The sequence below is a fragment of the Neophocaena asiaeorientalis genome, unplaced genomic scaffold, assembly GCF_003031525.2.
Source record: "Neophocaena asiaeorientalis asiaeorientalis breed wild unplaced genomic scaffold, Neophocaena_asiaeorientalis_V1.1 scaffold204, whole genome shotgun sequence".
NCBI classification, from domain to species: Eukaryota; Metazoa; Chordata; class Mammalia; order Artiodactyla; family Phocoenidae; genus Neophocaena; species Neophocaena asiaeorientalis.
In genome coordinates, this window is record NW_020173922.1 from 6,092,646 (window position 1) to 6,120,551 (window position 27,906).

Below are 27,906 nucleotides of genomic sequence, written 5' to 3' on the forward strand. Positions count from 1 at the left end.
CCATAAGGATTTCAGCCTTTTCTCTGAAGGTGGGAAGCTCAATTGCCTAAACTGTTATGAGCCTTGGAGTTGGCAGGTCTTGTCCTTTGGGAAGGATTTTAAAATGTAAGGAGATATGTCTTAACCTCTATGAGAGGTTTCCAGACCATCCACTTCAACAATGGAATAGGAGTCCTACAACTTTCTTGGGCTAGAAATTGTTGGCCCATTTTGAAATTTATGAAATTAATTTCACCCATAAAATCGCACCAGAGGGTCATCCAAAATTAGGCCAAAATAGATTTCATTAGGTCTCAAACAAAGGAATACAGCTCTCCTTCAGTGTGTTAGGAAAAGGTACAGTCAAAAGTGTGAGACAAAAGGACCTGAACAAAATAACTGAAAGCAGAGAAGTGTATATTCTCACTCAAGCCTGCAAATGCATCACAGAAAAAAGGCACATTACCTTTGGAATATTTTTTAGGAAAAATCTTTACAATATTAATATACCTTTCCTTGTAATGAGAAAAAAAATTAAATGGCTAGGGTCAGGGGAACTTTATACGTTCAAAGAGAATTTTCTAAGAATTTCATATAAAACATAGCCTAGGTGGCTCAGTCGTTAAGAATCTGCCTGCCAATGGAGGGGACACGGGTTCGAGCCCTGGTCCGGGAAGATCCCACATGCCGCGGAGCAACTAAGCCTGGCGCCACTACTGAGCCTGCACTCTAGAGCCCATGCTCCTCAATGAGAAGCCCACGCACCGCGGCGTAGAATAGCCCACACTGTCCACAACTAGAGAAAGCCCGCACACAGCAACGAAGACCCAATGCATCCAAAAATAATTAATTAAAAAAAAAAAGCATAGCCTACATATACCCTGGGAAAATGCACAGAGTACAAAGGCATCTACTTGTATGGATTATAAGAAGTCTCAGACATCCCATTTTAACTAAAAAGGATTTTTGAAGGATAGGCAAGACTTCATTACAATAAAAAGGGAGGAGGGTTTATAATAAGAGGAACAGAAAGTATAAAGGCATGAAGTAGGGAAAACAAAGGAAACGATGTCTTCAGAAAACAGATAATAATCTTTCTTGACTGGAATGTAAGAGGGGTATTGATTAGCACTGCAAAATAACAGAATAAATTGTTGAGTTTGTATTTAATTCGGTAGTGCATTTGAAATAAAGGTGTTTGTTTTAGTTACCCAAGACTGGTTCAAGGATTACAGGTAAGTTTCAAAATGGAGTGTCTAAGAACTCTCACTTCCTCTCCAAGATTTACCAGTGGTCAAATCAAACTCATTACACTTATTAATGGTATAAATTTACTGGAGCTGAGAATTGGCATTAAGGAGTATTTGTGTATACAGTCATATAGTAAAGAAGCACTGACTTCAAAGAAATAAATAAGCTTACACAGGATTTAGTTTTATAAAAACATGTGTGTGCTCAAATTGGTCTCTTGTGCTTAGATTGGTCTCTTTAACAAAATATCAGGCTCCTCTGTACGTAATGGGAAGATTATCTATGTTTTAAAATGATGAGCAATATATTAAAATAAGTCTAGGGCTTTGACTCACTCCTTTTTTTTGCAAAGATTAGACCTTTTTATCCACTACCAGTAACCTAATTGGTTACATCCATACTAGTCATGCCAGTGTTTATAAATACAGTGGAATCACTGAAGATATTTCTGCCCCCAAAACTGAAAAAAAAAAAAGCTGTATGCCTTATGAAAAATATTTAATGAAGAAAGAAGAATAAAATGATGGCAACACTTCAAAGATTATGAAAAGCTAGAAAATATCAGATTTAAAGGGAAAATTTGAATAGTTTGTTCTTTCCAACAAATAAAAAGACAAGATATATAGGTTCAAGAGCTTACAGTTTGAGGAATAAATCGTCGGGCAATATGCAGTTTTCTCAGACAACCTCCGGGTGCTACTGTTGACCAAAGGGAACATAAGGGTTCTCAGTTCTGCAGGAGTGATGGGCAGAGTGTTTTTCTGCTTTGTCCTGTGCACATCAGAATGCAAACCCACCTCCTGTGCAACCTCAAGCGCCTGACAAATAAGTCCTACCCTCAAATCTCAAAAGTCCAGGGAGCTGTCATTGATTTTTTTAAACACCCCAGAGACATCTTGAAGAGCAGCTTCCCAGAGAGTTCAAGAAATGCTTAGGAGCTCCAGAAAAGCTGAAACAATGAGAAGTCAGGTACTGCTTCTCTTCCTGCTGTCTTTGTTGTGGAGGGCAATCTCCCAGGAGATCCAGTACTCGATTTCAGAGGAGCTGGCCAAGGGCTCGAAGGTGGGGAACCTGGCCAAGGATCTGAGGCTCAGTGTCCAGGAGTTGCCAGCTCGAAAAGTGCGGATTAGTGCAGAGGAGTTTTTCAGTGTGAGTGCAGAGGTGACATTAATGTCCTTCTCTAGCCAGATTCCCGAGGGCTCAGACCTTGGAACCGTAATAGCCCTCATTAAAGTCCGAGACCAGGATTCTGGGCAAAATGATATGGTGACATGCTATATTCAGGAAGGAGTTCCCTTCAAATTAGAATTCACCTCCAAGAATTATTACAAGCTAGTGATTGACGGTGCCCTAGACCGAGAGCAGAGGGCAGAGTACAATGTTACCATCACAGCCACCGACAAGGGCAAGCCGCCCCTCTCCTACATTACAAGCATCACCCTACACATCCGCGATGTCAACGACAACGCTCCAGTTTTCCACCAGGCCTCCTACGTGGTCCACGTGGCAGAAAACAACCCGCCTGGAGCCTCCACCGCCCAAGTTAGCGCTTCAGATCCACACTTGGGGCCCAACGGCCACGTCTCCTACTCCATCGTGGCCAGCGACCTGGAGCCGCGCGCGCTGTCGTCCTACGTGTTCGTGAGCGCACAGAGCGACGTGGTGTTCGCGCAGTGTGCCTTCGACCACGAGCAGCTGCGCGCCTTCGAGCTGACGCTGCAGGCCCGCGACCACGGCTCGCCCGCGCTCAGCGCCAACGTGAGCCTGCGCGTGCTGGTGGGCGACCGCAACGACAACGCGCCCAGGGTGCTGTACCCGGCGCTGGGGCCCGACGGCTCGGCGCTGTTCGACACGGTGCCGCGCGCCGCGCAGCCCGGCTACCTGGTCACCAAGGTGGTGGCGGTAGACGCCGACTCTGGACACAACGCCTGGCTGTCCTACCACGTGCTGCAGGCCAGCGAGCCCGGACTTTTCAGCGTGGGGCTGCGCACGGGCGAGAGGCGCACTGCGCGGGCCCTGGGCGACAGGGACGCGGCCCGCCAGCGCCTGCTGGTTGCTGTGCGCGACGGGGGACAGCCGGCCCTCTCGGCCACCGCCACGCTGCACCTGGTTTTCGCGGACAGCCTGCAGGAGGCGCTGCCGGACCTCAGTGACCTCTCTGAGCCCACTGACCCACAAGCTGAGCTGCAGTTTTAGCTGGTGGTGACCTTGGCCTTGATCTCGGTGCTCTTCCTCCTGGCAGTGATTCTGGCGGTCGCCCTACACCTTCGACGCTCCTCCAGCCCCGCTGCCTGGAGCTGCTTTAAGCCTGGTCTGAGTTCCAAGTCTGGACGGAGGGTTCCCCCCAACTACAGTGACGGAACATTGCTCTATTCCTACAATGTGTGTGTTGCCTCGCATTCAATTGTGCGATTTAAATTGTGAAATTCAATTTTCACAACGTGACCCAAGAAACAGCTACCCCTCCGGATCTCCTAGGAGAAGATCCTTCTATGGGTATATGTGCCAGTAATGAAGACTCCCAAATCTCTTATGATTCCTCTTTTTCCCATCACGTGAGTTTTTGCAGACTTTCTTAAATTTTATTATTGTATTTTATTCTCGACAGTGCATCATTATTTTCGGTCCTTGTTCATTGTTCTAGTGGTGGTAGTGGGAGAGGAGGTATATAGGATGGGTGGAGATTGGTCCCTTGATTGCTCAGTAGTCTTGGAAGTTACCTAATTGCTATTCAATTTGCACTCTTGGCATTTCTATATGGTCAACAAATCCTGCTAAAGATAGCTTTTTCTTGGATGTCACCACCCTTAGTAATAGAACTGCCCTTAATTAGTTGATGTGTAATACTCCTTTTTTTCAAGATTGTAAATGTATTGACAGTTCTTTCTGCCTAAGTTAATGTTCATCTTCATCAAATACATTCTAGTTGTTTATCTTTTCTCTGCGATGTGTATTTTAATATAGCCTTCCAATAATTCTCTTAGCACTTTTTTGCCTTACCACGTGCAGCAAAGACTGCCAGGTTTTACATTTGAATCACTAACTTTGGGTCTTTTTTCCCACTTCAAAATCTGTCAAGAATAATTTTCTTGACCATTCTTTTTTTTTTTTCTTGACCATTCTTAAATAATTTATTTTTATACCCTTTCTACTTTGTCACTAGTATAGTAAGGAATGTAACAAACATTTTTTGTATGCAGAGCCTTTTCTATATTACTTTTTAAGTATAGGTTTCTGAGAAGTGAGTCAAATTTTTTCAAAATATTTTACTTTACCTCCCAATCCCCAGCAATTTGTGAGTCTTTTGAGGATTGTGAAAAATACCTTTAATCTATTCTCCAAAGTCTGAGAATTTTAAAACTCTGAATAGTTAACGGACTTTTGTGTCTGGTCAAAATTTATGAGTAATTTCTAGAAACTAATTATTATGTGAGTAATAATCTAAAGAACTGAGTACTTGCTGCTTTATTTCAAGTTTTCTCACATTAGTAAATTAAGTATTCATGAATAAGAAAACTATGAAACATGCAGTGATTATATACAATTACTAAAATATTTCCTTTTACTGGTTATTTCTAAAATCAAAACTAAAGTAAACTTATAAATAAAAGTAAGATAATACCTTCTGGATGTGTCCTAATGTGGAAACGATCACTGAAACACCATTTCCTCTTCACAGTGCTTCAGTTTAACTTTTCTGTCTTCTTACCTTTATTATTTCCTTTTAAGATCAGTTATTTACCCATTGTTTTAGATTTTGCAGCTGCATTAATGACTCATTCGTTAAGCATTGAAAGCCTATTTCAGTGTATACTCTAGGAAAGGTGCTGTTCTAGAGTGAGGACTCACTGTGCACATGATCATCACAGATATAACCTGTGGCCTAGAATCTTCTTATATAAAATTAATGAGCAAATGTCTTTCCCAAACCTATTATCATATTTGCCAAGCTCATTTGCACAGGGGTAAGGCTAACTCTTTGAACAGTAGATATTTTCTTACAAGGGAATTGAAAATTTGCCCCAGGTTCTAAAGGGTCAACCCGTGTGAGAATACTTGTTTCTGCATAGGTTGGGACTGGAGCCCAGACCTGTCTTTGCATCCATTTATTCTTTCAGTCTTCAAGTATAACCTTGCTCCTGGGAGGGATAAATATGTCTCTTATGCAATACACAGTAGTGAAATTGGGCTATGAGAATAAATAATGCAAAAACTTAAAAAGAGGTAGAAAAATTCTTACCAAAAAAAAAATTGTCTCTGAAAAAATAAATTATTTTATAAGTCTTATTGTACAGCAATCTTTGGATCACTTCTGGATTTTCATTGCAAATTGAACAGCAGGTGTTTGACTTTTATCATTTTGGGGAAAAATAGAATAGGGAAAAGAAATGGTGTACACAAGTGATACTTTATTTACCAAGAATAGACTGCAGTAACAGGTTAGGACTCTGAGTGTCGCTGTTCACCAATCGGGGGAAGAAAAGAACCAGGAAATTAATACAAACCACAAGATTTCTGCATTACAAAGCAGTAGCTCTGGGGCTTTAGAAAGCTTCGAACTGGACCCCCGAGAGCGCCAGCATCCAACGGTGAAAGCACATTATCTTGGACCCTGAAGGTCCTTGGGATCCTCAGGCCTCCACCAAGGGAACACCCACGAGCAAGCTATTCCGCCGCGGGGCTGTAATGGCGGCTTCTACTTATTGCCCAGACTGCAGCCGGCTGATCGGGATCTGCGTTCTCTTGGGGGCCCTGTGGGAAATCCGGGCCGAACATATCCTCTACTCGGTGCCTGAGGAGCTGGAGAACGGCTCCTTCGTGGGCAACATCGCCAAGGACCTGGGGCTGGAGCCCCGGGAGCTGGCGGAGCGCGGAGTCCGCATCGTCTCCAGAGGTAGGACGCAGCTTTTTGCTCTGAACCTGAGAAGCGGCAGCTTGGTCACTGCGGGCAGGATAGACCGGGAGGAGCTCTGTGACAGATCTCCAAAGTGTGTAGTAAACCTGGAGATTCTCCTAGAGGACAACGTGAAGATTTTTGGAGTAGAAGTGGAAATAATCGATGTTAATGATAACGCGCCCAACTTTGGGGCAGAGCAAAGGGAAATAAAAGTAGCTGAAAATGAAACTCCTGGGACAAGATTTCCTCTTCCTGAAGCTTTTGATCCGGATATAGGGATAAACTCTCTGCAGGGTTACCAGCTCAGCTCGAATGGTCACTTCTCCCTGGATGTGCAAAGAGGAGCTGATGGGATTAAGTACCCTGAGCTCGTGCTGGAGCGCGCCCTGGACCGCGAGGAAGAGGCGGTTCACCATCTCGTTCTCACCGCCTTCGACGGAGGCGACCAGGTTCACTCTGGCACTGCCAGGATTCATGTAACACTTGTGGATACCAACGACAATGCCCCAGTATTCACTCAGCCCGAGTACCGTGTGAGTGTGCAGGAGAACGTGCCGGTGGGCTCCAGGCTACTCACAGTAAAAGCCACGGATACAGATGAAGGAGCCAATGGAGAAGTCACATATTCTTTCCGGAAAGTAAGAGATAAAATATCCCAGCTATTCCACTTGAATTCTCTGACTGGGGACATAACAATATTGGGGGATCTGGATTATGAGGACTCTGGGTTCTATGATATAGATGTAGAAGCCCATGATGGGCCTGGTCTCCGAGCCAGAAGTAAGGTACTGGTGACAATTCTGGATGTAAATGACAATGCCCCAGAAGTCACAGTTACATCTCTCACCAGCTCTATTCAAGAAACTTCTTCCCCAGGCACAGTAATTGCACTTTTCAATGTGCATGACAGTGATTCAGGAGAGAATGGCCTTGTCACATGTTCTATTCCAGATAATCTGCCATTCACACTTGAAAAGACCTTTGGAAATTATCATCGGTTGTTGACACACAGGACTCTGGATAGGGAAGAAGTCTCAGAATATAACATCACTGTAACTGCCACTGACCACGGAACTCCACCATTGTCTACAGAAACACACATCTCACTGAACGTGGCAGACATCAATGACAACCCACCTGCCTTCCCTCAAGCTTCCTACTTGGCCTACATTCCAGAAAACAATCCTAAGGGAGCTTCTATCTTCTCTGTGACCGCCCGTGACCCTGACAGTAACGAGAACTCAATGGTCACTTACTCTCTGGCTGAGGACAAGCTGCAAGGGGCGCCTCTCTCCTCCTATGTCTCTATCAACTCTGACACAGGTGTATTGTATGCTCTGCGCTCCTTTGACTATGAACAGGTTAGAGACCTGCAGCTACTTGTGACAGCCAGCGACAGCGGGGACCCTCCACTCAGCAGTAACGTGTCTCTGACCATATTCGTGCTGGACCAGAACGACAACGCACCTGAGATTCTGTACCCTGCCCTTCCCACCGACGGTTCCACCGGTGTGGAGCTGGCACCCCGCTCCGCAGAGCCCGGCTACCTGGTGACCAAGGTGGTGGCTGTGGACAGAGACTCGGGCCAGAACGCCTGGCTGTCCTACCGCCTGCTCAAGGCCAGCGAGCCAGGACTCTTCGCGGTGGGGCTGCACACGGGCGAGGTGCGCACAGCGCGGGCCCTGCTGGACAGAGACGCGCTCAAGCAGAGCCTGGTGGTGGCGGTCCAGGACCACGGCCAGCCCCCTCTCTCCGCCACAGTCACACTCACGGTGGTCGTGGCTGACAGCATCCCAGACGTCCTGACTGACCTAGGCAGCCTGAAGCCCTCAGCGGACCCTAATGACTCGGGCCTCACGCTCTACCTAGTGGTGGCGGTGGCCGCGGTCTCCTGCGTCTTCCTCGCATTTATCATCGTGCTGCTGGCGCTCAGACTGCGGCGCTGGCACATGTCGCATCTGCTCCAGGCTTCAGGCAGCAGGTTGGCCAGCGTGCCCGCCTCCCACTTTGTGGGTGTGGACGGGGTGCGGGCTTTCCTGCAGACCTATTCTCACGAGGTCTCGCTCACCGCGGACTCGCGGGGGAGTCACGTGATCTTCCCGCAGCCCAACTACGCGGACACGCTCATCAGCCAGGAAAGCTGTGAGAAAAGCGAGCCTCTCTTGATATCTCAAGATTTACCTGAAAGAAAAGGAGAACCCAGTCTTCAACAGGTGAGTCAGATCTTGCCGCACTGAAACGTAGGCAGAGAGCTGCATAAATGTCTCCAATTACATATAAAAGACACTTCTTTTTTAGTATTCTTTAAAGTGCTTTAAAGTGGAACGGCAAATGATCCTTCAATAATGATAAATAACAGTTACTACGCCTAATAGTTGTTGATTACTTATCCTTTGTAATCTTCATTCGGTTATAGTTTCAGCAGCAATTTCTTAAGTTTATACTTCTAACCCTCTCACGTCTTTATTTTTTTATTATTTTTTAACATCTTTATTGGAGTATAATTGCTTTACAATGGTGTGTTCGTTTCTGCTTTATAACAAAGTGAATCAGTTGTACATATACATATGTTCCCATATCTGTTCCCTCTTGCGTCTCCCTCCCTCCCACTCTCCCTATCCAACCCCTCTAGGTGGTCACAAAGCACTGAGCTGATCTCCCTGTGCTATGTGGCTGCTTCTCACTAGCTATCTATTTTACGTTTCGTAGTGTATATATGTCCATGCCACTCTCTCACTTTGTCACAGCTTACCCTTCCTCCTCCCCATGTCCTCAAGTCCATTCTCTATGTCTGCGTCCTTATTCCTGTCCTGCCCCTAGGTTCTTCATAACCTTTTTTTATTTTTTGAGTCCATATATATGTGTTAGCATATGGTATTTTTCTCTTTCTGACTTACTTCACTCTGTATGACAGACTCTAGGTCTATCCACCTGATTACAAATAGCTCAATTTCATTTCTTTTTATGGCTGAGTAATATTCCATTGTATATATGTGCCACATCTTCTTTATCCATTCATCTGTCGATGGACACTTAGGTTGTTTCCATGTCCTGGCTATTGTACATAGTGCTGCAATGAACATTTTGGTACATGACTCTTTTTGAATTATGGTTTTCTCAGGGTACATGCCCAGTAGTGGGATTGCTGGTTCATATGGTAGTTCTATTTTTAGTTTTTTAAGGAACCTCCATACTGTTCTCCATAGTGGCTGTATCAATTTACATTCCCACCAACAGTGCAAGAGGGTTCCCTTTTCTCCACACCTTCTCCAGCATTTATTGTTTGTAGATTTTTTGATGATGGCCATTCTGACCGGTGTGAGGTGATACCTCATTGTACTTTTGATTTGCATTTCCCTAATGATGTGTGATGTTGAGCATCCTTTCATGTGTTTGTCGAAAATCTGTATATCTTCTTTGGAGAAATGTCTATTTAGGTTTTCTGCCCATTTTTGGATTGAGTTGTTTGATTTTTTGAGACTGAGGTGCATGAACTGCTTGTATATTTTGGAGATTAATCCTTTGTCAGTTGCTTTGTTTGCAAATATTTTCTCCCATTCTGAGCGTTGTCTTTTCATCTTGTTTATGGTTTCCTTTGCTGTGCAAAAGCTTTTAAGATTCATTAGGTCCCATTTGTTTATTTTTGTTTTTATTTCCATTTCTCTAGGAGGTGGGTCAAAAAGAATCTTGCTGTGGTTTATGTCATAGAGTTTTCTGTCTATGTTTTCCTCTAGAGTTTTATAGTGTCTGGCCTTACATTTAGGTCTTTAATCCATTTTGAGCTTATTTTTGTGTATGGTGTTAGGGAGTGTTCTAATTTCATTCTTTTACATGCGGCTGTCCAGTTTTCCCAGCACCATTTATTGAAGAGGCTGTCTTCTCTCCATTGTATATTCTTGCCTCCTTTATCAAAAATAAGGTGACCAGGGCTTCCCTGGTGGTGCAATGGTTAAGAATCCGCCTGCCAATGCAGGAGAAACGGGTTTGAGCCCTGGTCCAGGAAGATCCCACATGCCGCGGAGCAGCTTAGCTTGTGTGCCACAACTACTGAGCCTGCGCTCTAGATCTCGCGAGCCACAATTACTGAGCCTGTGTGCCATAACTACTGAAGCCCGTGCGCCTAGAGCCTGTGCTCTGCAACAAGAGAAGCCACCGCAGTGAGAAGCCCATGCACCACAACGAAGAGTAGCCCCCGCTCACCACAACTAGAGGAAGCCCGTGTGCAGCAATGAAGACCCAATGCAGCCAAAAATAAAAAATAAAATAAATTAAAAAAAAATAAGTTGACCATATGTGCGTGGGTTTATCTCTGGGCTTTCTGTCCTGTTCCATTGATCTATATTTCTGTTTTTGTGCCAGTGCTGTACTGTCTTGATTACTGTAGCTTTGTAGTGTAGTCTGAAGTCCAGGAGCCTGATTCCTCCAGCTCTGTTTTTCTTTCTCAGGATTGCTTTGGCTATTCAGGGTCTTTTGTGTTTCCATACAAATTGTGAAATTTTTTGTTCTAGTTCTGTGAAAAATGCCATTGGTAGTTTTATAGGGGTTGCAATGAATCTGTAGATTGCTTTGGGTAGTATAGTCATTTTCACAATGTTGATTCTTCCAATCCTAAAACGTGGTATATCTCTCCATCTATTTGTATCATCTTTAATTTCTTTCATCAGTGTCTTATAGTTTTCTGCATACAGTCTTTGGCCTCCTTAGGTAGGTTTATTCCTAGGTAGTTTGTTATTTTTGTTGCAGTGGTAAATGGGAGTGTTTCCTTAATTTCTCTTTCAGATTTTTCATCATTAGTGTATAGGAATGTGAGAGATTTCTGTGCATTAATTTTGTATCCTGCTACTTTACCAAATTCATTGATTAGCTCTAGTAGTTTTCTGGTAGCATCTTTTAGTATTCTCTATGTATAGTATCATGTCATCTGCAAACAGTGACAGCTTTACTTCTTTTCCGATTTGAATTCCTTCTATTTCTTTTTCTTCTCTGCTGCCTCTCACGTCTTTAAAGCCATTTTCCTTTAGGCATTACTGAAAGGATAGATTAGAATTGTGAAATAATTCACAATTATTAAGGAGGCAATTGTGTATATTTATATTAAAGCATTCTCCCTTATGAAGCTGTTGTTGTGTCTGGATTGAGTATTTTAAAATTTCCTCTTTTTACACCCTAATGTACTTTGCTTGAAATTTACTTTTATTTCCTTTGGGATAGGTATTTTCCATTATGATTAAACAATGGCAATTTATAAATATTGGGGAATATACTTAACATTTAGATATAACTTTAACAGGGATAGTTTCTCAACTGGATTGGTACATTTCATATATTGTGTTGTTGCAGTTTGTGAGATGCACCAACTGACTATGTGTGATTCCCTTGGTGCACTTCTGTGATTACCAAAAATATTGCCCATTTAATTTCACTCATATTTAATAGCTTGAAGGAGTGATTTTAATAATTTCTGAACTACCTATTATGGTATCACTATGAGACCCTTTTTGATTTCTGAGGAAAACATAACTTTCAAAAATCTTTCCTTTTTCATCTTGGGAGCCTCTTATACAGGTTGGGTGACTTAGATTCTAAACTGATATGATTTATGCTATTTAGTAAGAAGGTCTCAGCCCTGGTCCCCAAAATTGCTCATAGGTATCTCTGTCACCGTTGGGCTCTGGGATGATATGACTTGGGGAAAATATTCATGAATGTCTAGGACTGCAAAAATTTAGTGAACTTTGGATACCTGGAAATTGTAGCAATAGTTTGTGGACTATGCCTCAATTCAGCTTAAGAAGGAGAGTTTGAGTTTCTAAATGCCTTTGTCTTCATGGGAAATTGTGGTGCAATACATAGAGTAAAACAGGAATGTGGTATGATACAACTAGCTGGCATGAGGAGAGGAAAGAGAAAATAATAAATGAATATTGAGAAACAAATCGTATCTGAGGATAGATCGTTTAAAATGCTGAAGCTTTAAAATATAATTTGGAAATATCAATTGTCTTGAAACTGTGACAGACATATTTGCATGCTGGCATTAAGAATACATTCCAGAATCAGAGTGATATATATTTTTTAAATGCCTAGGAGGGCAGTAGATAATTTATAACTAATATCACATGGAAATACACTTTTGTTTGAGTGGACACTGGGTTTCTTTTAGAAAGTAATATTTCTGGTTAAATAAATTGTTGCACAATTATATGATGGGCTACTTCATAGCCATAAGAAATTAAAAATGGAAAACCTTTTTATGTACTGTTAGAATATGTTATCTTCAAGATATAGTGAGTTATATATACACTACTATGTATAAAATAGGTAACTAATGAGAACCTACTGTACAGCACAGGGAACTCTACTCAATGCTTGGTGGTGACCTAAATGAGAAGAAAATCCAAAAAAGAAAGGTTATATGTATACGTATAGCTGATTCACTTTGCTGTACAGCAGAAACTAACACAACATTGTAAAGCAACTATACTCCAATAAAAATTAATTTAATAAAATAAAATGCACCAAAGTCTTATAGCTCAGATTTCAAGGAAACTCAATAGAAGTTTCCTCAAATTTGATAACAATCAAAAAAATTACATTTTATTACTAACAAATGGTTGAGAATTTGAAAGAAACATCTGCAAACTGTCAAAAAATAAAAAGCAAATTTCCATCAATTAAAAAAAAGATATAATGAGTGAAAAAAGCAAGATGCAAAACATTGTATATTGTATCCTTTTGTGTCTAAAATCGGGGGAGAATATTTTTAGAAATCTGCTGGACTCTACAAAACATACTAATGGAATGATACACAAAAAACACAGCACTCATTTCTCCTGGGAAAAATATGTTGTTGAAAGCAGAGGGAGAGCCTATAAAATATGCCATTTGTGCCTTCTGAATTTCGAACTGTATGAATGTATACCTATTTAAAAACAAATAAATACTCCTTGTAAATCTCCCCCCAAAAAAAGAGAAAACAAAAATAGTTCCTTGCAAAACATTTACAAGTCATTAGTGCAGTTTCTGGGGAAAACCTCTGGGCGTCGCTGTAGGCCAAAAGAAGGAAGAGAAGATAATCAGAGACGCATTTGGGAACCTCTGAAAGGGTAACTTCCTGCTCAAACAAACCACACAAGGGAGGCCAGTACAGGTTTGGATAGTGGAAACGAAAGCAGGAAAAGTGACCCTATCCCGGATTTTGCTTATTCCTCCTCCCGACCAAGGAGCGGAGCAGCAGTGGAGGGAGACAGGATGAGGCCAAGCGCAGAGAGGAGCGGCCGAGCGCTGTGGCGGCAGGTACTGTTGCCCTTCCTGCTGTCTTTGTTCCGCGGGGCTCTCCCAGACCAAATTCGCTACTCAATTCCCGAGGAGCTGGCCAAGAACTCGGTGGTAGGAAACCTCGCCAAGGATCTGGGTCTCAGTGTCCGGGACTTGTCGGCCCGGAAGTTGCGGGTTACCGCGGAGAAGGAATATTTTATTGTAAACCCTGAGAGCGGGGACTTACTTGTGAGTGATAGAATAGACCGAGAGCAGATTTGTGGGAAGAAGCCTCTGTGCATTCTGGATTTCGATACTGTCGCTGAAAACCCACTAAATATTTTCCATGTATCAGTAATAGTACAGGATATAAATGACAACACTCCGCTATTCAAACAGAGTAAGATTGACTTAAAAATTGGAGAATCCACTAAGCCAGGTAAAACATTTCCACTAGACCCGGCGCTGGATTTGGATGCTGGTCCTAATTCACTGCAAAGATACAACCTTAATGAAAATGAGCACTTTGATCTCACAGAGAAACAGACTCCAGATGGACGTAAATATCCTGAGTTGATTCTGAAACATTCTCTGGACAGAGAAGAGCAGAATTTTCATCATCTGGTCCTGACAGCTGTAGACGGTGGGGACCCACCCCAAAGTGGCACCACCCAGATCCAAATCCAAGTCACAGATGCGAACGATAATCCCCCAGTGTTCAGCCAGGACGTGTACAGGGTCAGCCTGCAAGAGGGTGTGCCCCCTGGATTCTTAGTGCTTCAACTGACAGCCACCGACCAGGACGAGGGCGTCAATGCAGAGATCATCTACTCCTTTCATAATGTGGATGAACAAGTGGAACGATTTTTTAACTTAGACAGAAGAACAGGAGAAATCACGACAAAGGATGATTTTGATTTTGAAATCGCTAGTAGTTACACTCTCACCATAGAAGCGAAAGATCCTGGAGATCTAGCAGCCCATTGCAGTGTCCAAGTCGAAATTCTCGATGAGAATGACTGTGCACCAGAAGTGATTGTGGCTTCAATATTTACTCCCCTACCAGAGGATTCACCACCAGGAACAGTGATCGCCTTGATAAAAACAAGAGATAGAGACTCTGGAGAAAATGGAGAAGTTTACTGCCAAATCTTGGGAAAGGCCGAGTTTATATTGAAATCCTACTCGAAGAACTATTACAAGCTAGTGACAGACCGGACCCTGGACCGGGAGGAGATCCCAGAATACAACGTCACTATAATGGCCACCGACAGAGGCAAGCAGCCCCTCTCCTCTAGTATAAGCATCACTCTGCGCCTCGCAGATGTCAACGACAACGCTCCAGTTTTCCACCAGGCCTCCTACGTGGTCCACGTGGCAGAAAACAACCCGCCTGGAGCCGCCATCGCCCAAGTTAGCGCTTCAGATCCAGACTTGGGGCCCAACGGCCACATCTCCTACTCCATCCTGGCCAGCGACCTGGAGCCGCGCGCGCTGTCGTCCTACGTGTCCGTGAGCGCACAGAGCGGCGTGGTGTTCGCGCAGCGCGCCTTCGACCACGAGCAGCTGCGCGCCTTCGAGCTGACGCTGCAGGCCCGCGACCACGGCTCGCCCGCGCTCAGCACCAACGTGAGCCTGCGCGTGCTGGTGGGCGACCGCAACGACAACGCGCCCAGGGTGCTGTACCCGGCCTTGGGGCCCGACGGCTCGGCGCTCTTCGACACGGTGCCGCGCGCCGCGCAGCCCGGCTACCTGGTCACCAAGGTGGTGGCGGTAGACGCCGACTCTGGACACAACGCCTGGCTGTCCTACCACGTGCTGCAGGCCAGCGAGCCCGGACTCTTCAGCGTGGGGCTGCGCACGGGCGAGGTGCGCACGGCGCGAGCCCTGGGCGACAGGGACGCGGCCCGCCAGCGCCTGCTGGTTGCTGTGCGCGACGGGGGACAGCCGGCCCTCTCGGCCACCGCCACGCTGCTCCTGGTTTTCGCGGACAGCCTGCAGGAGGCGCTGCCGGACCTCAGTGACCACTCTGAGCCCACTGACCCTCAAGCTGAGCTGCAGTTTTACCTGGTGGTGGCCTTGGCCTTGATCTCGGTGCTCTTCCTCCTGGCAGTGATTCTGGCGGTCGCCCTACAGCTTCGACACTCCTCCAGCCCCGCTGCCTGGGGCTGCTTTCAGCCTGGTGTCTGTGTCAAGTCTGGACCCGTGGTTCCCCCCAACTACAGTGAGGGAACATTGCCCTATTCCTACAATCTGTGTGTTGCCTCACAATCAGCTAAGGCAGAATTTAATTTTCTCAGCGTCACCCCAGAAATGGCTCCCCCTCAGGATCTCCTCTGCGAAGATGCCTATTGGGTGCCAAGTAGTAATCATGGAGATGCTGGGGTCCCATTTGCCTCAGGTACTATTTTAAAGGTGAGCTCTAATTTAATTCACTTTTTTACCTTGCGGTTTCAATGTTTATTAACAAATCACCTAACCGGAGTAGAAGTCTTCAATTCATATTTTATTGTTTTGTGGCTAGAATTTAGGTGGTTTTCTGCCTTAAATATCATAATCATATTTAAACAAATCTTTGACATAGGTTTTCTATCTGACAGGTATGATTTATTTATCATAGTTACAAGCTTTTACTTCATAAAATACTTCTTTTTCTTCCTCATCTTTACATTCCTTCCCTCTGAAAGTTTATTACTGTTGAGACCTTAAGCTATTCCTTTTTCCTTCAGGGTCTTTATATTAGTTTTATTAATTTTAGTTGCAATTCCTCTTAGAATTATAGTACTTAAGAGTAAAGAGAGGGCTTCCCTGGTGGCGCAGTGGTTGAGAGTCCGCCTGCTGATGCAGGGGACGCGGGTTCGTGCCCCTGGTCCGGGATGATCCCACATGCGGCGGAGCGGCTGGGCCCGTTAGCCATGGCCGCTAAGCCTGCGCGTCCGGAGCCTGTGCTCCACAATGGGAGAGGCTGCAGCAGTGAGAGCCCCGCGTACCGCAAAAAAAAAAAAAAAGAGTAAAGAGAGCTCTCCATCTCACTAGTTTGGGAAACTGGGAACCAAAGAAAGGAAGAATTTTACTGAATTGTCATGGCCTGTCAACAGCAGAGCATGGGTAGGACTGACATGAACACCAGCACTCTTCGTATCTTTACAATCTAAGTGTCTTGGGATCCCAGATCTATTTTAACAGGTTGTGAAAAGTTTGAGGTATGCAGTGTCTGCTATTAAGAGTGTGTTTAATAAATGGGAGAAATCTTTCTCTCTCAGGCACAGTAACAAATTGCTCTTGTGAAAAATTGTACATTGAGAAAAATTTTGCAACCTATTCTCACATTGCTTCCTTAAAACTTTATTTTTTGAATTTTCTAGGTATAGATGTAAATAAAACATCTTTATTTTCTTTATTTTCCTATAAAGGTATCATTAAGTAAAAATTGCTTCTCTCAATGGACTCTCTGAAATGTCCACTTTTTTTTTTTAGTCATGAGGCATTTCTTTTTCTGCTACCATATAAACGTGATAACATTAAATATCTGTCTTAACATAGAGAGGCCACTCACTGCCTGCTCAATGATAAGTATCTGGACTTGTTTTTCTGTAAGGGTGATGAACTAAAGCCTTTCTGCCATAGTCACTCTACTGATTTTCCCCAGGTGTCTGTAACTGTAAAACATCTAACTCCAATTTAGACATGGTAATAGGAAAATATAAATAATGCATAGTTAATCCGACTCAAACTCTCCGTCTGATATAGCGTAGTTGCCATGTTCTTAGTGTGAAAATCTTGAAACTTTCTTGAAGACCTCACAAGTAACAAAAAGAAAAAAAAAGTCCCTTTATTTCTTCTGCATATGACAGCTAATGCAATTTGCATAATTCAGTAGGCCTTTTTTCAAAGGTCTACTGAGAGCTAAAATTGTTTTCTTGGCATTCTTATATACAAACGGGCATGTTTTCATAAATATATCCTAATTAAAAAATGAAATCTTTAAGCCGCAAAAGAATACTGATGTCCTAATTAAATGGACTCAATATAGGTAAGAGGTAATTAAAGGGCATAGGCTCAATGGCACAGTAAATAAAACTTTTCTAAAGAAGTAAAAAATAATCTAATAATTATATTAATCTCAGAATTAAGCTTGTGGAAGTCTTTTGCTATTTTAGAATTAAATCTTATTTAAATATAAGGAATGTCACGTGGTAATATATTAAGGATACAGAAAATTATTAGAAATAAAATATAATTAAACATATTTGAAATCAAAACAGAATTGGTGTAGTAACTGGTTAGGACTCTGAGCGTCGCTGTTCACCAAAGTGGGAAAGAAGCTGCCGCTGATGCGATCAGACTCTGTTCCTTCCGCACTAAGCACGCGCAGACCAGACAAGCTCCTGGGAAAAGCCGCCCACCCGCTCCCCTCTCCCATTTCCGCAAGGGAATGTGTTCCCCTTGGCTTTAGAGAAGTAAGGAAACAGCAGATTGGAACCAGGACTAAGAGAAAACTGGTCAGAGAGAGGCAATGGCGGATCCACTGAGGGGTTGGGGCTGCAGAGAGCTGTTCCTGCTCTCCATGCTGCTGGGGACGCTGTGGGGAGCCGGGGCCGGGCAGATCCGCTACTCGGTACCAGAGGAGCTGGAGAAAGGCTCCTTCGTGGGCAACATCGCCAAGGACCTGGGGCTGGAGCCCTGGGAGCTGGCGGAGCGGGGAGTCCGCATCGTCTCCAGAGGTAGGACGCAGCTCTTTGCTCTGAACCCGCGAAGCGGCAGCTTGGTCACTACGGGCAGGATAGACCGGGAGGAGCTCTGCGCTCAGAGCGCGCGGTGTCTGCTGAGTTTTAACGTCTTGGTTGAGAGTAAAATGAAAATGTATGGGGTAGAAGTAGAAATAATCGATATTAATGATAACTTCCCGCGTTTCCGGGATGAGGAAGTAAAAGTAAAAGTTAATGAAAATGCGGCTGTGGGAACGCGGTTAGTACTTCCCTTTGCTCGAGATGCCGATGTGGGTGTGAACTCCCTCCAGAGTTACCAGCTCAGCTCCAATATGCACTTCTCTTTGGCCGAGAAAAGCGACACAGATGGACAGAAATATCCAGAGCTGGTACTGGAACAGCCGTTGGACCGAGAGAAAGTAGCTGTTCACGACCTCCTGCTCACAGCTTTAGATGGCGGAGACCCCGTACTCTCTGGTACCACGCACATCCGCGTGATGGTCCTCGATGCAAACGATAATGCGCCCCTGTTCACTCAATCCGAGTACAGAGTGAGTGTTCCAGAGAACATAGCTCTCGGCACTCGGCTGCTCACACTAACCGCCACGGATCCAGATGAGGGAATAAATGGGAAATTGACCTACTCTTTTCGCAATGAAGAAGACAAAATTTCAGAGACTTTCCAACTTGATTCCAACTTGGGTGAAATCTCAACTCTGCAATCACTGGATTACGAAGAATCCAGATTCTATCACATGGAAGTGGTAGCTCAGGATGGAGGTGCTCTTCTTGCCAGCGCTAAGGTACTAATCACAGTTCAGGACGTGAATGACAATGTGCCTGAAGTGATCCTCACCTCTCTCGCCAGTTCCATCTCTGAAGACTGTCTTCCCGGAACGATAATTGCTCTGTTTAGCGTACATGATGGTGATTCTGGAGAGAATGGTGAGATTGCATGTTCTATTCCCAGGAACCTGCCTTTTAAATTGGAAAAGTCAGTTGATAATTACTATCACTTACTGACAACAAGAGCCCTGGACAGAGAAGAGATCTCAGATTACAACATCACAGTAACTGTCACTGACTGTGGAAATCCACCACTGTCTACAGAAAACCACATCTCCCTGAAAGTGACAGACATCAATGACAACCCTCCCGTTTTCCCTCACCCCTTATACTACACCTACATCCCAGAAAACAACCCCAGAGGCATCTCGATCTTCTCTGTGAACGCCCATGACCCCGACAGCGGCAACAACGCACAGGTCACTTACTCTCTGGCTGAGAACAAATTTCAGGGAATGCCTCTATCATCCTGCGTCTCCATTAACTCTGACACTGGAGTCCTGTATGCACTGTGCTCTTTCGACTATGAGCAGGTTAGAGAACTGCAGCTGTGGGTGACAGCCAGTGACAGTGGGGACCCTCCACTCAGCAGCAACGTGTCTCTGAGCCTGTTCATCCTGGACCAGAACGATAACGCACCTGAAATTCTGTACCCCGCCCTCCCCACCGACGGTTCCACCGGTGTGGAGCTGGCACCCCGCTCTGCAGAGCCTGGTTACCTGGTGACCAAGGTGGTGGCTGTGGACAGAGACTCAGGCCAGAACGCCTGGCTGTCCTACCGCCTGCTCAAGGCCAGCGAGCCAGGACTCTTCGCGTTGGGGCTGCACACGGGCGAGTTGCGCACAGCGCGGGCCCTGCTGGACAGAGACGCGTTCAAGCAGAGCCTGGTGGTGGCCGTCCAGGACCACGGCCAGCCCCCTCTCTCGGCCACCGTCACGCTCACGGTGGCTGTGGCTGATAACATCCCAGATGTGCTGGCTGACTTGGGCAGCCTCAAACCCTCCGCCGACCCTGAGGACTCGAGCCTCACGCTGTACCTAGTGGTGGCGGTGGCCGCGGTCTCCTGCGTCTTCCTCGCATTTGTCATCGCGCTGTTGGCGCTCAGACTGCGGCGCTGGCACAGGTCGCGCGTGCTGCAGGCTTCCGTCAGCGGGTTGGCTGGCGCGCCCGCCTCTCACTTGGTGGGCGTGGACGGGGTGCGGGCTTTCCTGCAGACGTATTCGCACGAGGCCTGGCTCACCGCGGACTCGCGGGGGAGTCACGTGATCTTCCCGCAGCCCAACTACGCAGACACACTCATCAGCCAGGAGAGCTGTGAGAAAAGCGAGCCTCTCCTGATATCTGAGAAGATAAACGCAAAGGAAACAGAGCTAGGAGTTGTTCAGGTGAGTTTTCTTTTTTCTGTAACTATGTTTGGGGCATTTTCTTCATTTGTTTCCATCATTTTTCTGCCCCATTCAAAATCGGTTAAGTACGTAAATAGTGAATCATTCTTTGCTTTATTTACAGATTAACTTGATTTGATAATTGATGCTTTCTCCGTTTGTTTTCAAATTATATTTTGTTTTTAATGTCTTTTTTCTATAATATGTGGATATTTTAGAAACTATAGCTGATATCCATAGGCTTAAGTGAAACAAGTATTTTTTTTACATCTTTATTGGAGTATAATTGCTTTACAATGGTGTGTTAGTTTCTGCTTTATAACAAACTGAATCAGTTATACATATACATATGTTCCCATATCTCTTCCCTCTTGCGTCTCCCTCCCTCCCACCCTCCCTATCCCACCCCTCCAGGCGGTCACAAAGCACCGAGCTGATCTCCCTGTGCTATGCGGCTGCTTCCCACTAGCTATCTACCTTAAGTTTGGTAGTATATATATGTCCATGCCTCTCTCTCGCTTTGTCACAGCTTACCCTTCCCCCTCCCCATATTCTCAAGCCCATTCTCTAGTAGGTCTGTGTCTTTATTCCTGTCTTACCTCTAGGTTCTTCGTGACATTTTTTTTTCTTAGATTCCATATATATGTGTTAGCATACGGTATTTGTCTTTCTCTTTCTGACTTACTTCACTCTGTATGACAGACTCTAGGTCCATCCACCTCATTACAAATAGCTCAATTTCGTTTCTTTTTATGGCGAGTAATATTCTATTGTATATATGTGCCACGTCTTCTTTATCCATTCATCCGATGATGGACACTTAGGTTGTTTCCATCTCCGGGCTATTGTAAATAGAGCTGCAGTGAACATTTTGGTACATAACTCTTTTTGAATTATGGTTTTCTCGGGGTATATACCCAGTAGTGGGATTGCTGGGTCATATGGTAGTTCTATTTGTAGTTTTTTAAGGAAGCTCCAAGTATTTTAAAAGAAAGTGGTTATACTTTATCCAAAGGCTTTCTTATACCGGAACTGTTTGTTAATAGAGGAGTTGTTTGATTAGAACATCCAAATTGTTAGATGTAATGTTCTCTTTTGAATATTTGCCTAAACACCAATAGCACATATGTTTTGGAGAAAGTATTGTGCAGTATTGGTATTTTAGTACCTGCTGTTTTTGTAAGGGTACTGATAATTTGCATAAATCAGTGGAAGGATATAGAAAACTTCTGCGTGATCAGTATCAGAAAGACAGATTAAATTTATAGTGATGATAATGTCTGTGGCATTCTGAAATCTGGAAAGTTTGGGTTAACCCGTGTAATAATTGGACATGTGTAATTGTTTAGAGAAGAAATCAAAGGATCCTTTGACTTGTGCTTTAGAATAAATTCTGTGATGCAGTTTAAAATCGTCAAATAATTAGATACCAGTTCATTAAATACATATATACCATACACCTGGCATCTTCTGGTTACACATAACCCGTCCACTTTTCAGAATCAATATCGACCTGAATGTTTGCATTTCTGCAAGTGCAGCTACAATTCGCTTTATTAGAAGAGCTTAAGATTTGTATTTGGAAAATCAATTCAACTGATGAAATAAAGTAAGGCAGGACAAGAAAAATTAAGGATAAAATTCTCAGTGTTTGTTTGGGCCTCCTCCCTCCCTAATGTGCAGTGTGCATCTATATTACACATTAACCAGAGCTCCTCAGAAATGAGAATGCCTGCTTGACTGTATTTTTTCTTTCAATATTTTTTCTTTCTCCTGATGCTAACACTGTAAGTTCTTAAAAGAATAGTGTTCTTTCCCAGCTCTGTAGAGGGTCACGGTGACTTTCTGCTCACTTTGTACATACTTACCTGGACTATATATCCTTGGCAAACTTCACGCAGAATATCAGTATATCATTTTGATAAACGATCCTTTGTCTCAAAAATGTATTTGACTGTGCCTTCAACTTCTAACAGGCAGAGCAGTTCTCAGAGCTTTCTGAGAAGCTGCTTCCTGGGTTATCATCCTCAGTTCAGCTCGAATAAAATTCCCTTTTTGTCCTCTTAACTTGATAGTTAATTAAATTTTCACTAACACGACTTTAAAATGGCTTGGAAATTTAAAAAACGATTTCTCAGGGATGTGCTCATCTTAAACTATGAGATTTTTCTTATGAAATGCTGGTCTGTGTGTCTCAAATTTCACGAATATGTCTTGTGTAATGGAAGAACTATGTACGCTGTTCGTTTTTGCATATGATTTGCTGAAGATGATTTTCAGATCCTTATTTTTAAAAGATTTTTCAAACTTTAAAATTTTGTACTTTCAACAACTTGAACATCAGCTGCAAAGTATGAATAAATGGGGAAAATGGCAATAAAATATTATTAATGGAATAGTAGGTTACATTACCTCAACCACGTGAAAGGGTTACCATACATTTGGGAACCTAGGACCACTTGATTTTATTTTTTCAACATTTATTTGAAGGGGATTTAATTATATTTATATATAGGCAATTCTGATCTCAGGGTACAATGTACAGACTCACCGAAGAGTGAAGTCATCCAAAGAGTAACAAGAAAAAAAAAAAAGAGTAACAAGAGAATCTGTATGATTAATACTGAATACTGATATCATTCACTCTTACATGAAAACTCACTTTTCCATTATTTTTTAAAGAAAAGATTACTGTATAGATTTGGGTATGTGTCCTGGGTTAACTTTTTCATGCAATGGGAGAAAATACCTTTTATATCTCTATAAACTTCAATAGACTTCACATAATAAAATGCGTGATCTACACACTGTGAGTGTATATACTATACATAGTATACTCTGAAATACTTGAATCTTTAGCTTCATGTGTGTTCTGAAAAGATAACTTTCCTGTACTAATTGAAGTGTTCACACAGTGTTAAAAAAAAAAAAAGGCACTTGCTCAGTCATATTTTGGAGCAGTCTTGAGTCAGTAGTGGGGTTTTTTTGTTGGTTTTTTTTGCGGCACGCGGGCCTCTCACCGTTGTGGCCTCTCCCGTTGCGGAGCACAGGCTCGGACGCCCAGTAGTGTTTTTTATGTTTGTATAGAGATGCCAATGAGTTTCTGTCTCGAATCCTGGATAAATGTGCTTTTCCACTATAAAATGAGTTCTACATTGTTATACATCTTCCAAGTTTTAGACTGACCATATATTATGTAGTTTAAAATTTTTTTCTGGGCTTCCCCGGTGGTGCAGTGGTTGAGAGTCTGCCTGCCGATGCAGGGGACACGGGTTTGTGCCCCGGTTCGGGAGGATCCCACGTGCCGCGGAGCGGCTGGGCCTGTGAGCCATGGCCGCTGAGCCTGCGCGTCCGAGCCTGTGCTCATTTCTAGTTTGGAAATGGAATTAATACTCTAAGAAACCTATCAGAAACATGGAAACTGAAGTGCTTATTGCTAAGGGAAGAGTGTCAATAACAAAGAGTTGAGATGATCAGATAGTAACCCAGAGACCAAGGAAAAGTCGACAACATAGATTACTTTCTTTGGAATATATCATTATAAGGACTCATACTTCACCCCCAAAATCCAAGTAACTCACCATTGCTAAGCTACTTGAGAAGAAACAGTACAATTAAAGACAATGGTAATGTAGTATGGACAAATAAAATTAGTGGAATAGTTTTAAATCATAGTCATTTAATTAAAAAGACACGGAAAAGTGTCTATTTTTAATTAAATGACTACAATTTCAGGAAAAGAGAGTTTCTTGCTTCTTTACCATACTTCTATTTCATAAGGACAACCAATCTCCTTGCTATCTATCAGTTATTTTGGGAAGAAGTTTATAAAGACAGAAGAAAGCAATACATAGGATAAAACTAAAAGCTGTGCGATTTATAACTTCTATAAGTTGGAAGAAAAGGAAATAGAGTGAAATAACAGTACATATCAAGCTGATATTTCAAGAATTTTCATATTACACTTTCTGCCACAACCAACACTTTCATTTGTATCACTTTCTACATATTACTTTATTTGGTCTTCAATTTTACTGAGGTACGCAGGGAAGATGTTATTATGGCCACTGTATGAAAATGGAAACTAAAAGCATGACGACGCCAATAAACATCTTCAGCAAGATACCTCTGGCTTTGAGGAATAAAAATCACCTGATTTGGATGGATAAAGTTCAAGTTCAAAGAAATGACAGCGAGAACGAAGATACAGTACAATTTAAAAATGTTAAAATCCTTATAACATGGGACGAATGAGTATATGTATGAGGACACAGTAGACTTGTCTTCTAGCTGGCTCTATATTTGGAACTGATTTAGTAATCACTAGTGCAGTTCTGCAGCCGAGGCGCGGGGTGCAGCTGTTGGCTAGTACTGAACAAGGTATCCAGCTCCTCCTGAAGCAAAGGAATCGCCTGCGGACCGCGGAATCCCGCGAACTGTGCACTCTCTGAGGTTTTCTGCGGCAGAAATATCTATCCGAGAATCTGCTTGCCAAGACGCATCCAAGGAGTAGCTCCTGCTCAGAAATTCTTGGGATCATTTAGCGATCGCAGCTCTTCGGGATCAGAAAGGCAAAGGCGCAGAGAGTGGGATGGGAAACCGCTTGAGGTCGAAGCGCCAGGCTGGGCGGAGGCGAATTTTGTTTCTCTTCCTGCTGTCTTTGTTCCGCCTGGCGCTTTCGGAGCAAGTCCGCTACGCTATTCCAGAGGAGCTGGCCAGGGGCTCGCTGGTGGGGAACCTCGCCAAGGATCTGGGGCTTGGTGTGCGAGATTTGTGTACACGGAACCTGCGGATTAGTGCAGAGAAGAAATTCTTCACAGTGAGCACGGAGAACGTAGACTTACTTGTGATCGATCGTATAGACCGAGAGCAGATTTGTGGCAGGAAGTCGATGTGTGTTCTGGAATTCGAAATGGTCGCTGAAAAGCCTTTGAACTTTTTTCATATAACCGTGGAGATTCAAGTCAACGACAACCCACCGACCTTTAGCCGAAATGTCACTGAGCTGGAAATCAGTGAACTGGCCCTAACTGGAGCCACCTTTGCCCTGGAATCTGCACAAGATTCAGATGTAGGTGTCAATTCCCTGCAGCAATACTACCTCAACCCCGACCCTCATTTCTCTTTGATCCGGAAGGAGAACCCAGACGGCAGTAGGTACCCAGAACTGGTAGTGCAGGCTCCCCTGGACAGAGAAGAGCAGTCCTGCCACCACCTGGTCCTCACGGCTGTGGATGGGGGTGAGCCAGCCAGAAGCTGCACTACGCAGATCAGGGTAGTTGTGGCAGATGCAAATGATAACCCCCCAGTGTTCACCCAGGACATGTACAGGGTCAGTGTTCAAGAGAACCTACCCCTGGGTTCCTCTGTGCTAAGAGTGATGGCCACTGACTTGGATGAGGGCATCAATGCTGAGATCACCTACGCTTTTATCAATATTAGTAAGGCAGTGAGACAGCTGTTCAAGCTGGACAGTGAAACAGTGGAACTCACCACTGGTGGAGGACTGGACTTTGAAGAGAGAGGGAGCTACACAATTGGGGTGGAAGCAAAGGATGGTGGACGTCACACTGCGCATTGCAAACTACAAATAGGTATTTTGGATGAAAATGACAATGCTCCCGAGATAACCCTGGATTCTGAATCTAAATATATACAAGATGCTGAGCTGGGGGCTGTGGTTGCCTTGATCAAAACACATGATCTAGATTCTGGATTTAATGGGGGAAACTTATGCCAACTAAAAGGAAATTTCCCATTTAAAATAGTTCAAGATACAAAAAACACATACAAGCTGGTGACAGATAGAGCCTTAGATCGAGAGAAGACTCCGGAATACAATGTCACTATCACAGCTACTGACAAGGGCAAGCCGCCCCTCTCCTCTAAAAGAAGTGTCACCTTGAAAGTCGCTGATGTCAACGACAACGCTCCGGTTTTCCACCATGCCTGCTACGTGGTCCACGTGGCCGAAAACAACCCGCCCGGCGCCTCCAACGCCCAACTTAGCGCTTCAGATCCAGACTTGGGGCCCAACAGCCACGTCTCCTACTCCATCGTTACCAACGACCTGAAGCCGCGCGCGCTGTCGTCCTACATGTCCGTGAGCGCGCAGAGCGACGTGGTGTTCGCGCAGCGCCCCTTCGACCACGAGCAGCTGCGCGCCTTCGAGTTGACGCTGCAGGCCCGCGACCACGGCTCGCCCGCACTCAGCGCCAACGTGAGCCTGCGCGTGCTGGTGGGCGACCGCAACGACAACGCGCCCAGGGTGCTGTACCCGGCGCTGGGGCCTGACGGCTCGGCGCTCTTCGACACGGTGCCGCGCGCCGCGCAGCCCGGCTACCTGGTCACCAAGGTGGTGGCGGTGGACGCCGACTCTGGACACAACGCCTGGCTGTCCTACCACGTGCTGCAGGCCAGCGAGCCCGGACTTTTCAGCGTGGGGCTGCGCACGGGCGAGGTGCGCACGGCGCGGGCCCTGGGCGACAGGGACGCGGCCCGCCAGCGCCTGCTGGTTGCTGTGCGCGACGGGGGACAGCCGCCCCTCTCGGCCACCGCCACGCTGCTCCTGGTTTTCGCGGACAGCCTGCAGGAGGCGCTGCCGGACCTCAGTGACCACTCTGAGCCCACTGACCCCCAAGCTGAGCTGCAGTTTTACCTGGTGGTAGCCTTGGCCTTGATCTCAGTGCTCTTCCTCCTGGCAGTGATTCTGGCGGTTGCCCTGAGTTTGCGACGCTCCTCCAGCCCTGCCACCTGGAGTTGCTTTCAGACTAATTTTTGCTCCAAAACTGGACCCGAAGTTCTCCCCAACTATGGGGAAGGGGCTTTACCATATTCCTACAATCTGTGTGCTGGCACACATTCCTCAAAGACTGAGTTTAAATTTCTCAATATAAAGCCTGAAAATGCTCTACCACGAGATCTTCTGTATAATGAAGCCTCTTGGCTTGAAAGTACCAGTAATGACAATCCCCAAATTGCTTGTAATTCAGTCAATTTGCAACAGGTGAGTTACTTCAAAACCTTTTCCTCCCATAAGTATAATTAGGTTTCGACTCACTATTTTAGAGGTCAAAAATATACAGGCTAAGTATGCCGTTTTTTGTGGGGCTTTTCTTTTTGGTGTTTTATTAATTTTTCTGGACATAGAATAGGGATGGGGAGGCTGTTAGAAATTCTTTGTTCACTAATCTGTGTTGCAGTTGTTCTTTCATGGAATGTCGCTTAGTGATGATCTTGAAATTTCTGTTAATTCTAAAACAATATGTCCTGAAACATTTTTAATATGCTAGTATCTCATTCGCATTGTAGGACATATTATTTATATATAATCTAGACAATTAAGTGGTTTACATGGTTTCAGTGTAGTCAGTCCTAAACTATGTTTTATATATAATATAAATATAAGAATACTTTTTCACTGTAGCCTATATATTTTCACTTCCTTTGCATGTTCTTGAGGGTATAAACAAATATTGGCTAAATTAGGGCAGTTCTTAATCTATATGTTGATAAAAATAGGTAATGACGTCTAAAAATGGCAACTTTTGTGACCTAGTGGTGGATTGGTCCCAAACATGTT

General features: G+C 44.3%; 2 protein-coding genes and 1 pseudogene across 4 annotated transcripts in view; all 3 read left to right on the forward strand.

Annotated features, from left to right (window-relative positions):
• The first annotated feature begins 2,187 nt into the window (after window positions 1-2,187).
• LOC112404487 (protocadherin gamma-B1 pseudogene) lies at window positions 2,188-3,809 on the forward strand (annotated as a pseudogene).
• Window positions 3,810-5,884: 2,075 nt separating this feature from the next.
• Window positions 5,885-27,906, forward strand: part of LOC112404340 (protocadherin gamma-C3) — a 154,542-nt gene continuing 132,520 nt past the window's right edge. Inside the window, exon 1 of one of the 3 annotated variants that reach the window (XM_024752222.1) lies at window positions 5,885-8,340. In XM_024752222.1, the coding sequence (XP_024607990.1) occupies window positions 5,917-8,340 (2,424 nt within the window). In that variant the 5' untranslated portion in view covers window positions 5,885-5,916. Of the gene's footprint in view, window positions 8,341-13,289; window positions 15,800-17,900; window positions 20,325-27,906 lie in introns of those variants that run through there. The other 2 variants (XM_024752226.1, XM_024752225.1) reach the window with 2 other exon arrangements.
• LOC112404469 (protocadherin gamma-B3-like) lies at window positions 24,916-27,608 on the forward strand. The gene is made up of 2 exons (XM_024752474.1): window positions 24,916-27,200; window positions 27,527-27,608. Exons 1-2 carry the CDS (start codon window positions 24,916-24,918, stop codon window positions 27,606-27,608), a joined length of 2,367 nt encoding a protein of 788 aa, XP_024608242.1.